Raw genomic sequence first — 12398 nt, forward strand, 5'->3', positions numbered from 1 at the left:
GATTATTTTTCCCCTTCTTTTTTTATATGTTTTCTTTGTTTCTTGGATTATTTTTTCAGAAGTCTACTTTTCCCTTCACGGCTCTGATCATTTTATGACTTCTTTTATTTTTTTACTATCCGTTTGTTTTGAGTCTCTTTTTTCTTCCGGAAAGGCAAGAGAAGCGGTCTGGCCGTTTGTCCTGATCGGTTTGGCCGATCAGCCTTTCCAACCACCCTATCTTCAACTATCTTCCCTCCTTCAGGGGCATGGTCCAGCCAGTCAGCTCCCGTTTGTCCTGATCGGTCTCACCCTTTCCAACCCCCCTATCTCCAACTATCCTCCCTCCTTCAGAGCAAAGGGCGCTGTCTGGCCACTAGTCCTGATCAGTCTGGCCAATCAGCTCTGAGGACTTCTTTTTTTCATTGGATTAAAGCAAGGGGCGCGGTCTGGCCGTTTATCCTGATTGGTCAGGCCAATCAGCTCTTCTCCAGCTCTTTCACCCTTTCTCTCTATCTGCTTTCTTTGAAGGGATAGTTGGCCATTGATTTGGTTGCCACATTACTTAGCAACTAAAAACTGTACAATGTTACTAATTTTTTTACATTCTCCCCTAGAAAAAAATATGCAAAAGATTAAGAATTTTTTAAATTATTTACACTATTACATTATTATTGAAGTTTATTGTCATAGGTATCTTAATCAATGGTAACACACACATTTCAGTAGTGCCTCTTACTAGGGTGAAGTTTCATGTCCTCAAAGTGACTACTCCAAGTAATGCCATCTAATTGAATCTGACAAAATTAGATCATTTTAGATTACATTACTTTAATAGGTGATCAGTAAGTATTTTCACTTCTTGAGTGTTAAAAGCACCCCAATCTTCTGACTGAGGAATTGGGCATTCCTTCGTTACAGGGCCTGATAGTTCCAACATTACGGGGCTAGATGCACATCATACACTGGCAGCAGTCTTCTAAGTAATATTCAGAATTGAATTGAATTGGAGACATTCATTTCAAATGCTGCCAAAATCTGCTGCTGATTGTTCCACGTCTCTTGAAAATGTTGATTTGTTCAGCCTAGTTTATCACTTGGATATGATCTTGAAATCACAACGTTAGGGATTACGCCGATAAAGTCTGCTCATCTACGGGAACTTGCAGGTACCTAGGGAGATTCTTAAAGGTCAAACCACAATCCACTCGATGAACTGAGCTCTCTGTCTTCTGCGCTCTCAGTATTTCAAGCAAAGTGAGATGCATTTGAAAGTGAAGTTCAGAGACGTTCTGTAAGTCATTTCATGATTTTTATCATGGACAGGAAATACTGCCTCATTGTACACTATAACCACGAGAAAAACCATTTGGAAAAAAAAATTGGCAGGAAAAAAAGAGTGCAGCGTACTATGAAATCTTATTTCCATTTAATTCAAACGGCTAAGCATTAGAAAATTATTCTTTTTAGATAATGTTTCCATTGCAAAGCAACGGTTTCGTATTGCAAATTCTGGTGTTAAATTTCAGCTTGAGAAATAGGCAATTGAAATGCAACTCGTAATTCTGGTTGAACTCGGTAGTTTCTCCTGTGTATCTGTGAATGTTGAAATGATCAAGTTTTTATGTATTTTTGTTTTTATTTTTTATTACATCTTTGCTCAATTTCCTTTCACCTCAATATTATAATTCATAATATACACGTCATTTTCTCGAACCATGACCTCATTAACTTTCTCTTTTCAGTTAGGTTCCTTTACTTTAAATTTACTTTTTATTTTTGTACGGCAAATCTCACTGCATTTGTGAATGAGACACGAGAGAATGTTACCATTAAAGTGCGTAGTTCCGTTAATATAAACATTAACTAGTTAATGCACAGGGTGTCCCAGATCACCCGTGCCAGGCCTTTTTCTCAGTTGCTTAGGTCGTACCAAGTCAGGGACTGCAGGGTTGAACAGAAAAGCGACTCCAAGGAATCCGAATTTCATGATCCCGAAACCCCCCAACTCCCCTTGGAAGGTAGAGGGGGGGGTCAAGATCTTAAAGGTTGAAGTTCCCGGTAGAATTGTGATTTGATTGCATTGAAATTGAAAAGTACGGAAACTCTCACGTGAAAATGACCCCTAAAAATCCAAAATCGGTCCTTTTTAGGCCCAAATATTATTCCTTAAAGAGGGGGACAGTGCCATCTCCATGATTTCCTTTTGATCGCGAAATGGGAGTAGATTTTCTGGAAAAAGATAGAACTCTAGGTAATCGACCCCAAGGGATCCTATTTTCACAGACCCGAAGCCCCCCTGGGTCCCCTTAGGGGCTGAACGGGGAGGGGGCACAATTTCAAAAGTCGGGGTTCCCTTTCGAATCGCAAATTGATGGCATCCAAATTGAAAAGTGCAACAAATTTAAACTTTACTTGATGCCTGGGAGTTCAAATTGACCCACTCAATGCCCAACAGTAACCCCCCAGGGTTTCTATTTTATTGCAACTTTCAAATTCCCTGGGTTTTCCCTGTGTTTTTCCTGTATTTTCACTGGGTGATGGCATCATAAAGTAATTCTCTACAACAACTCATCCGACACAGAGGTGAAAAACAATCACTAACCCAGGGCTCTGATAACTGACGACTTAGAGAGGCTACCCTTCCTTGCCTTCTAAACTTGTTCACCTTCACTACCCCACAATCCTATTCAAAAAAATATTAGATTGTATTAACAAGTAAATTAATAGACTTTCAAAAACCATACTTCACAGACAAATATGGTAATTTTTGACTACTTCATGTAATCCGATAAATAGTAATTTTTCGACGACTGAACAATTGACAAAAAGCTGATTGAGTCAGGTAAAGAGGGACTAAAAGTGAAAAAAAGAAAGCAATGAGATAACTCTACCATATCTCAGACGGATTAATTCTGCAGATTTTGGCACAAAGAACTTCAAAAAATTGACTGTACCCGAGTATTTCAAAGTTAGAGAATGATAATAAGCAAACTTGAGAAATACGGAGTTCAAGTTTGGGCATTGAGTGGGTCAATTTGAACTCCCAGGCGTCAATTAAAGTTTAAATTTGTTGCACTTTTCAATTTGGATGCCATCAATTTGCGATTCGAAAGGGAACCCTGACTTTTGAAATTGTGCCCCCTCCCCGTTCAGCCCCTAAGGGGACCCAGGGGGGCTTCGGGTCCCCTAAATAGGGTTCCTAAATAGGATCCCTTGGGGTCGATTACCTAAAGTACTATCTTTTTCCAGAAAATCTACTTCCATTTTGCGATCAAAAGGAAATCATGGAGATGGCACTGTCCCCCTCTTTAAGGAATAATTTTTGGGCCTAAAAACGACCGATTTCGGATTTTTAGGGGTCATTTTCACGTGAGAGTTTCCGTTCTTTTCAATTTCAATGCAATCAAATCACAATTCTACCGGGAACTTCGACCTTTAAGATCTTGACCCCCCCCCCCTCTACCTTCCAAGGGGAGCTGGGGGGTTTCGGGATCATGAAATTCAGATTCCTCGGGGTCGCTTTTCTGTTCAACCCTGCAGTCCCTGACTTGGTGCGACCTATGCAACTGAGAAAAAGGCCTGGTACGGGTGATCTGGGACACCCTGTATAGAATAACGGGCAGTTTTGGTTAAAGTATGAAATGGCATTTCTATTTCATACTTTAACTAGTTATTGCATAAAATAAGTGCATATTGCATAAAAGAGGAAACTACTGTGTGAACTGAACATGAAGATACCATTGGTTCATAAATAGAACAATTAGTGGAGGAGATATGACAAAATGATCTAATCTGCTGAAGTGCATGTGTCTAATTGGGAAATGCCACCAGGTGACGTCACTAGGCAGCGTACTTTCTCATTTTTAACTCTATTTCTATACTGTTTCCCAATATCAGGAAAAAATTGTAAAAAATACTACAAAATCATCATTTTAAGCATTCTCAAATGAAGCCATACAAAATTTCGTGCAGATACTCCATTGATTTAAAGCTTTTGTTTTTGCATAATAAACAAACAAGAAGGTAGCAAATGCTTGAAAACGATTGAAATTGTACACTAGAAAAGTTTGTGACATTAATCGTATCCTCATATTAGGTTTTATTATTCCTTTTGTCTATGGGAAGTTGGAAAATTGTTCAAAATAAGCAGATTGCACCCTAAGGAGTAGATTTCAGACTTTTTTTATGATTCCATTGAAATTCTTTTGCATTTCACTTGGGAAGAGACTAATTACATGGCTGTATCTCTTGAATGCGACAGACCCATTGAGTTGATGATGCCACAGCATAGAGGCGAGTTCATTCAAGATGAGTGGCTTCCCAGTTGGGTTATCAATGTATCATCTTGAATCACAATACAGAGAGTGCATACTAAAATTGAGAATATGCAGAGCAATGCAGAATACAGAATATAATGCAGAAAGTAGAATTACCAAGGGCATACTGCACTGGAACCAGCCATGTTTTCCTGCGACCAAATTTGACTGAGTAGAGAGAGTCCACAATAGGGGCCCACAGTAACTTCAAGCTAAAAGGCCAGAGGGCAAAACTAAATTGGGCCTGAAAAAATGAGGAAGACGTTTTGAGTATTTAAATGGTTTTTTAAATTTATTTTTGCGAGAACTTAAGAACTCAGAGACGGATTAATTCTTCAACTTTTGAGGCGCTTATGAAGCCGTATCTGTAAAAAGAGCGGATGCCGAGTTTTTCAGTTTTCAGAAAAACGCTCTCAAAGATTTCAAAGCTCTGCGATTTGACTCCATTTGAAATCAAGAGGATTCGACTTAAGAATTTTGTGTAAAGCAAATCCTCCCCTACTAAACCCTTTTTAGACTTTTTAATTCAAATCAAAACTCAGTGAGCTACATCGGGTTGAAGAAAAAACAAGATCCGCCATTTGTACCGAAAAGGTTTTAATGACGGTTAAAATCGGGTTTTAAAGCAATTTAAGCAACGTTCAACAATTGAAATTAACAAAAACTTATTGCTTTTTAAGTATTTCAATAAATGGTGGAAAAACGAAACAATCGGTAGCTTCTTGAAAAAATGGAACGAATTATATCAGTCTTCTAAAATGCAATTAAATTAAATCAAATTTCAGTCTTCCAAAGAATAGTTAAGTTAAAAGCGTTGTCCTCTAAAAACGGGTGGCCATTAGCTGCTTAACCATTAACTAGGTCATTAACTAGTTATGTGAAAGAATGACAAATGTTGACAAGACATCCGCCTTTTTTACATATAACACAGCTTTTGCCAGATTCCTCACTCCAAAATTGAGACCTGAGTCAGGAAAATTTGTACACATGCTTTTGAGGGTACTTACATTTAAAAAAGCTGTTCTCCCTAAAAGCGGCAGATGTCAACATTAGTCGTTTTTCCAGATACAGCTTCATGTACATTAACTTCTATTACTTATAATGGTGCTCTATGACTCTGCTCCTTCTGGCAAAAGTTTGCAACATGCCCATTCGGATTCTTGGGGGTCGATTTCCCATGAATAAACATCCAATTTAACGAACTTGCATTTTTTGAAAGGGGGCTCTGTCCTCCACCTTTAGGGGTCGGTAGTTTGGACATGGATGGGCCGATTTTGGATTTCTTGGTGTCGCTTCAAGTTAAAAATTTCCGCACGTTATGATTCCAATGAAATAATTTCAAAATTTTGACATATACCCGGACTTTTTACGACCCTCTTTACCCACCCCCCCCCCCCCCCCCCAAGACCGCCAGGAGAGCTCTAGGACCATGCAATTCGGATTCCTTGGGGTCGATTCCCTACACGTCCCTGCCATCCTGGACTTCGTACGACCCAAATTAACCAGAAAAAAGGCCTGGTACGGTAGGTCTGGGCCACCCTGTATTTTCTGTTGGAATAACGCTGCAAATGTCATTTCCCTTGATCAGATCCATAATATTAAACCATCCTTCACATTGAAGTCCCCATTTTAAAATATAGTTGTACACATTTTGCTATTATTATATTTTCTAGTATGAATTATAATTTCTGAGTTTACTTCAAGGATTAATTCATCGAGCCTCCTAATTTTGGTGTCATTATGTAAATTTTTTCGATGAGGAATACTTAGAATAATTACATTGAATTCTTCATGATTTTTGAAAAAATGTATATGGACGTACCCAGAACGCCAGATTCGACTATTTGCAGGCAAATCCCTTCTGATCTTAACTGACTCATTGGTTCTTTTCAAAACTTTAAATTTTTATACGTATGGAATCATGAAATCGGGAGGCTCTTTGAAAGGTAGACTGAATATTGATAAACACAATATATTATAGAATAAAAGACATGACTTTCCATCAATTAAACTCAATAAAACTTCCATACAGCTGACCATTTCAGTAAACCAGGAAGACTAACCGTTTTGATTAAATTCTTGTGTTAGCAGTCCCTTGAAAATAGGATAACGATACAAGATAACCAATGTGAAGAGACTTAACAAAAGCTGTCCAATTAAATTATCAGACACTTACAACATTCCTTCATGATGTTGTTTCAAAAAAGTTAGTGGGTATACACTTAAATGAGGAACTTCAGAAGAAAAATCTATTTTTCGAAAAGCTAAGCGACTAATAATATTGTGTCAGTACCAATTACCACCGATTAATGGCAAATTAGCACACAAAAAATTGATTGACATAAAACTAGTTTCCTCATAATTTTAATCCTAATACAGGAAGTTAAGAAAAAATAGATTTAAAAGTGTACTGTGTGGTGTAGAAGTTTACTCTATTTACATTTGTGTGTTTCAGCTGATTAGATACACTGTCATAACTCCTCCAACAATGGTTCAATTTAGAGAAAACAGATATCTTTGCTCTCAGCTCCCTCAGATGTTTCCATCTAAATATAAATAGAACCATCAAGTTAAAGAAATTTGAAAATCCTCCATTAATCTATGTGTCAACTTTTCTAAGCACTAGTTACTTTAACAAATATTGATGATTAAACTTATTTACAGAAAACTCAGAAAATACTTAATGTTTAAAAATCATTTTGCTTACCGCACCTACTTTTTACTTTGTACATCATGCTACAAATAGGTAAGGAATGAAAAAATTAAATTTTAAATTTTCTTTTTCAGCAGTTCCTGTTCGGCTCATCTATTTCTGTAAAATGTGCTGCATTCTTACATATCTTTAACTTACAAATGCAAAACATAAAATCTACACCCTTTCACTTAATGCAGAAATGCCAAAAGTAAAACCATTTGCAAGGAGCCATACCTGTTGCCGATAGCTCACTTTCTTATTTTGTAAGAGCATGGGGATGGCTGCACACAATCCTAGAGGAATTCCTTGCAGCAAGTACAGGGAAAATAGAACGGCTATGTTCATTCGGTCTCCTTTTGTGTTACTAGTGATTTTTACATTGACTTTCTTCGCCATTCTGACTTTTAGCACTTACTCACTTGTTGCACAGCAATCTGAAAGGCATAGAAAACATATTAACCTTTAGGAGCTCACAGATGAAAAGAGAAGGGAAAATTGAAAATTAACGCAACATTACATGATATCTACTGCAGAAAATTCTATGCTGCTATGTAATTTTCAGGAGTTCAGCAGATGGATGGCTTATATGGAGCTCCAATTCCACCACCTCAGACCGCATACTCATTTCCTACATTTTCTTCTTTGCCAGGGCTCGGTAAGGAATAACTTTAGTTTTTCTTCTTCGGAGAGGAGGTTATCTTCGAAGAAATAAACTTGGTATATTGGGAGTTGGTTTTAATTTTTCCTCCGCAACATGATGATGGCAAAAGTGGTGCACACAAAATGTTCCCTACCTATCAGTTACTAGGCGCACTATTACAACAATCATTGCACGAGGTGTTGAGACAAGCTATAGCTGGGATGTCAAAAAAAAAAAAAAAAAAACATAATTTTTTGTGGAAAGGGTCCTAATTGTGGTGGCGGCGTATTTGGTCTTAATCTCTATTGATTGGGGAAGCATAAAACTCATGCTAAGTTCCTCAAGCCCCTGAATCAGAATACCATACTTAGACATGAATGCCTTCAGTTTTCGAAAAAAAACCCTACTTGGAGCTATGATTTTTCAAAAAAGCAGGTATTCGCTGGGGAAAATTAACACAATATAGAGTCTCATCAGCAGTGCGTAAGAGGGTAGCGCCTTAATAACCATTTAAAGAAAAATATTTCCTCAGCCACTCTAAACATGTGCACAAAGATGCTGAACTATCAAGTAAGTTTTACTAGCATGATGGTTAGAATGTCCCACAAAGAAGTCGACCCTCAAAAAGTAGCGTTTTCTGGACGAAAAAGTGTTCCATTCAGTTAAAAAACAACTTTGGCTAAGTTTCAGAGTTCTAGGTGAAGTTTCAGTGCTGCCGCATCGCATATTTTTGAAATGTATGGTTCCAAAAATTGACGAATTTCATCGATTTGATGATACTATTAGGGATAAGGTAGTTACGCTAGAGCCCTAAAAATTTGTGATGGGAGCCTCCTATTACGTTACTTTTGATATAAATTAAACATTTGAGCGTGCAAGACGCGCAAGTATTTAATAAAGATTAGGAAACTTGGCCAAAAATGCTGTTTATGAAACTATTTTTTTGCAAAGCAAATTCGCGATAAACATTTTTTTGTGAAGTCTAATCAACAATAATCAACATGTCGTACGAAGCAAGCACGAACACGCCTTATAGAGATACGTGATGTTGAAAAGCTGAAGGATAACTCTTATCACCAATGGAAGTTCCAAATCAAGATTGCGTTCCAAGCAAAGGTAATTCTGGAAGTGCCAATCAGGCAAGGAGACGTGGACCATCATCAAAGAACTCTATGAACGCGACACAGAGGAACAGAGATGTGTCCTGCTAGAAGAGTTTTTCAACTACAAACATATTCAAGGTACTAATATAATGACCCACATTGGTAATCTTGAGAACCTGTATATACGAGGCTAAATGCCTTACAAGCGAAACTCTCCGAAGATATGTTAAAAACAAAAATTTTGTCTCTTTCTCTTCTTTTGTCTCAACAAGCCTTTGTCTCTTGAGGTCGGAGACTTGAAGAGCAGTTAAGAGACTGATGCAGCAAGTCTCCAGGTGACTCCTCCAGGGTCTGACAACGGTTGTTGCTGTCCCTGAGTAATGCCAGAGAGCTCTCTAAAAACTTCGGCAAAGCACCTAAAGACTGTGATGAGGGGTAACTCATTGAGTGGTCTCTCGCTGCAGAGATAGAAAATTTCATGAAATTTATTCCCGTGAGAGAACCCTGCACAAAACAGGAGGCTCAATGGCTCCCCATAGATTCTGGTGAAACTTTCATAAATTAAAATAAAGTTCATCATTAGCACAGAGCCAGAAGCAGAGATATTTCCAAATGAACCCAAACTATTTTCTATCATGTCACAGCATGATGGAAGACGTACGAATCCCCTCTCCTCTGGTTGTTTAGCCCTTTTGATCAGACCTCACACACAGTTAACTGCTCATACGTTTGGGAGGTGCAAAGGCTGTACGCCCTCCTCCCCGCATCTGCCGATTCTGATTCAGCAGCTCTTTAGTCATTTCAGAGGAGAGGTGCAAGAGACAGAGAACTCCATATCTCAATATCCGAGGAGCTACCTGGAGAAGAGAGAAGATTTCCCTACCGAAGTCTGAAGTGTTCAAGCATAGGGAAAGGCGACGAGGAGCGCCCGTTTGTCTCCGCCACACAGAAAAGGGCCCGGGTATAATCGAGAATATCTCGGCTTCCACTCGTTAGAATGAGGAAATTTTTTGGCTTTGAGCTGATGGATGAACTTCATTTAAATATATTTAAGTTTCATCAAAATCTACTGGGAGCCACTGAGACCCCTGATTTGTGCGTGATTCTTTCAAGCATTAAATTTTATGAAATTTCACGAAATTTTTTAAACTGAAGGGGATGCATTCAAGAGGCTAAGAAACGCTCAGAAACTGTGTTCTGGATTTTGAAACTGTTCACCCCAAGCCTAAGACATTCGCACGTTGGAAATGTTTTTGTTTGGTTTAGAGGTTGGGTTGGGGCCTCTCTCTACAGCCCTGGACAGACGTTCAGAGTGATTACCATCAAGGAGAGCAGGACGCTCTCCTTTGAGGCATCGATGCGCAACACTCAACCCAACAGCCACCACTTCGAAGCTTCACACTTTGAACACGTACACCTCCCCCCCTCTTTGATGATGGCACCTCAGTAGGGTAGCATAATATTCGCGCATCATCAGGAAGACTATCTGAAACACTTCCTGATTTCCAAGGGTTCAATTAATAATTCTGAAAAAAATTAATAAAGACCCTGCACAGTCCTTGTGGGGAAGTGCACCACAATCGATTCTAAATTTCGTTATGTATTGCAATCAATTCCTCTCAAGATGCTGATCAAAAGTCATTATTGCGCCAACTTCCTATGCGCCATTTTCACACAATACACCCGTAAAGTTTTAATTATTCGGTAATAAAGAGCCAAAAAGAACAAGGCATTCAAGAACAGGCCTGATGTGAAGAAGGAAAAACGTACCGCATGTCTGTCTTCTTAGTTGTTCCTACTTACTCAAGGGCTACCTCCCTCCCGCTCCCATCCATATGACATTTTCTATTTTTCTCCGACTTTCCTGTTAAGCTCCTCACACAAGTGATTCGGATGGTCAAGCAAAAAGGCATGCAGAATCTGAGATAAGACTGCCGCTCAGTGCTAGAGTTTCCCTGATTTTCTTGTTGACACACCGCGGACCATCCACACTAGTGCTGAAATAAGGAATCTTTCTTGTTCTATATCCCTGAATAATTGCAACTTGGCAGGCTCATTGTGCAAAAAGGTGCATCTTGGAAAGTTGGCGCAATGATGACATCAGATCAGCATCTTGAGAGAAATTAAATGCAATAAAAAATTAAAAATCGATCGTGGTGCACTTTCCCACGAGGAGTATGCGGGGTCCTTTCAAATTTAGTGAAACTTATTCGAGCCTTTTAAAATTTCATAACGTGAAATTTCACATTCCATCTCTGTTCTGGCTTAACCTGGAACATTAGCAGCTGATAAGGAACTTGCTTGCGATAGAAATTAGTAAAAAGATGAAAGTGCAAATTGCGTACAAAATAAAAACCAAGGAATACTAGACCAACCTGGATAGCGATATTTTGGGACTAATTAGAGACAAGATGTTGGCTCCATACCTAACTGTTTACTGTTCTGTTTCTGTCTAGTTTCTGTAATGTTGCGCTGTGCTGTGATACTGATAACATTTCGGAATTTTCCATAGAGTACAATAGAGTCGCAAAGTACTGGATCGCCGTTGAAGTCACTTTTCGAGGCTGTTTTGTCCAGTTCTCCGGAAACTAGTGTGCGGCGACCAGCGATGACGCAAGCGCAGAGACTCGCGCTCAGCGCTCCCCACCTCCCCACTCTCGACTCGGCTCCGTTCGTCGGCTAGGTCCACACACATTAATATTATTGAACCAGCCAAGTAGGCCGGTAATAAGTCTGAAATTGAGTCCATATATGAATACTAGGGGGCTACGCCCCCTGGCCGCTACGCGGCCCAACCCCCCGAAGGCGCTCCGCGCCATCAATGGGCCGCTTCGCGGCCCTATTTTTACCCTCCTATTAGTATTAGTTTTATTTTTCCCCTAAAAAAATTCGATATGAGGTATACTTAATAGAATAAAATAATTTTTGGTTTTGATGAATAAAGAAAAAAAAATTTTGAAGTCAAAAGGACGCGTTTTGGAATGACTGCTTGATGAAATATTACAGTAAAACAACGATCTGTTTAAATCGGATAATTATTAAGTATCTCAGGAGGCAGGGATCGAACCCACACCTTGATCAATGTGGACACATCCGACGTCGTAGACGACTCGGCCACCGCTCGTCTTGAAGTAATTAGCGGATATCTTGTGCAGATAAGTGTAGAGCTGATGCGCAGGCTACACACCTACTGCGCAACCTCCTCGACCACTGCGCATCCTCCCGCGCATAGCGGTAGCAGTCCCGGAGCACTCTGTAAATTCACTCACTTTAATAACGTGATTTTAAAAAAACCTGGGTCCTTTTTCCAAAATCTGATTAGAGCGGGCTCATCTAGAGCCTATTACCTGTCGATTTACGCAAAAATCATGGAAATCGGCCCAGTAGAATGCTCAAACGAACTATGACAAAACACATAAATTTACATTGTTTATATGGGAGAATTTAGAGTCCCTTTATACCCATAAGAAAAAAAGGGACAAAAAGGGACATAAAGGGGACTCTAGGAGAATTCGCAACTTTACCACGTAATATAAAAAAACCTGGGCCATATTTTGAAAATCTGCAAAGAGTTGGCTTATCTAGAGACAATTGCCCGTCGATAGCCGCAAAAATCATGAAAATCGGCCCGGTAGAACGCTGGAACTAAGCGTCACCAGTTT

The 12398-nt window shown here is 39.2% G+C and overlaps 1 protein-coding gene across 4 annotated transcripts in view; it reads right to left on the reverse strand.

Annotated features, from left to right (window-relative positions):
- Nucleotides 1-11271, reverse strand: part of LOC109035791 (acetyl-coenzyme A transporter 1) — a 43708-nt gene extending 32437 nt beyond the window's left edge. For all 4 annotated transcript variants that reach the window (XR_011900864.1, XR_011900865.1, XM_072306425.1 and 1 more), the window contains exons 1-3: nucleotides 11112-11271; nucleotides 7228-7427; nucleotides 4416-4542 (exon numbers count right to left, since the gene is read on the reverse strand). Coding sequence is in view for 2 of the 4 variants with exons in the window: in XM_072306425.1 (XP_072162526.1) it covers nucleotides 4416-4542; nucleotides 7228-7389 (289 nt within the window). In the remaining 2 variants the exon portion in view is untranslated. The remainder of the gene's footprint in view (nucleotides 1-4415; nucleotides 4543-7227; nucleotides 7428-11111) is intronic.
- Nucleotides 11272-12398: the final 1127 nt, after the last annotated feature.

The sequence above is a fragment of the Bemisia tabaci genome, chromosome 1 (assembly GCF_918797505.1).
Source record: "Bemisia tabaci chromosome 1, PGI_BMITA_v3".
Classification (NCBI taxonomy): Eukaryota; Metazoa; Arthropoda; class Insecta; order Hemiptera; family Aleyrodidae; genus Bemisia; species Bemisia tabaci.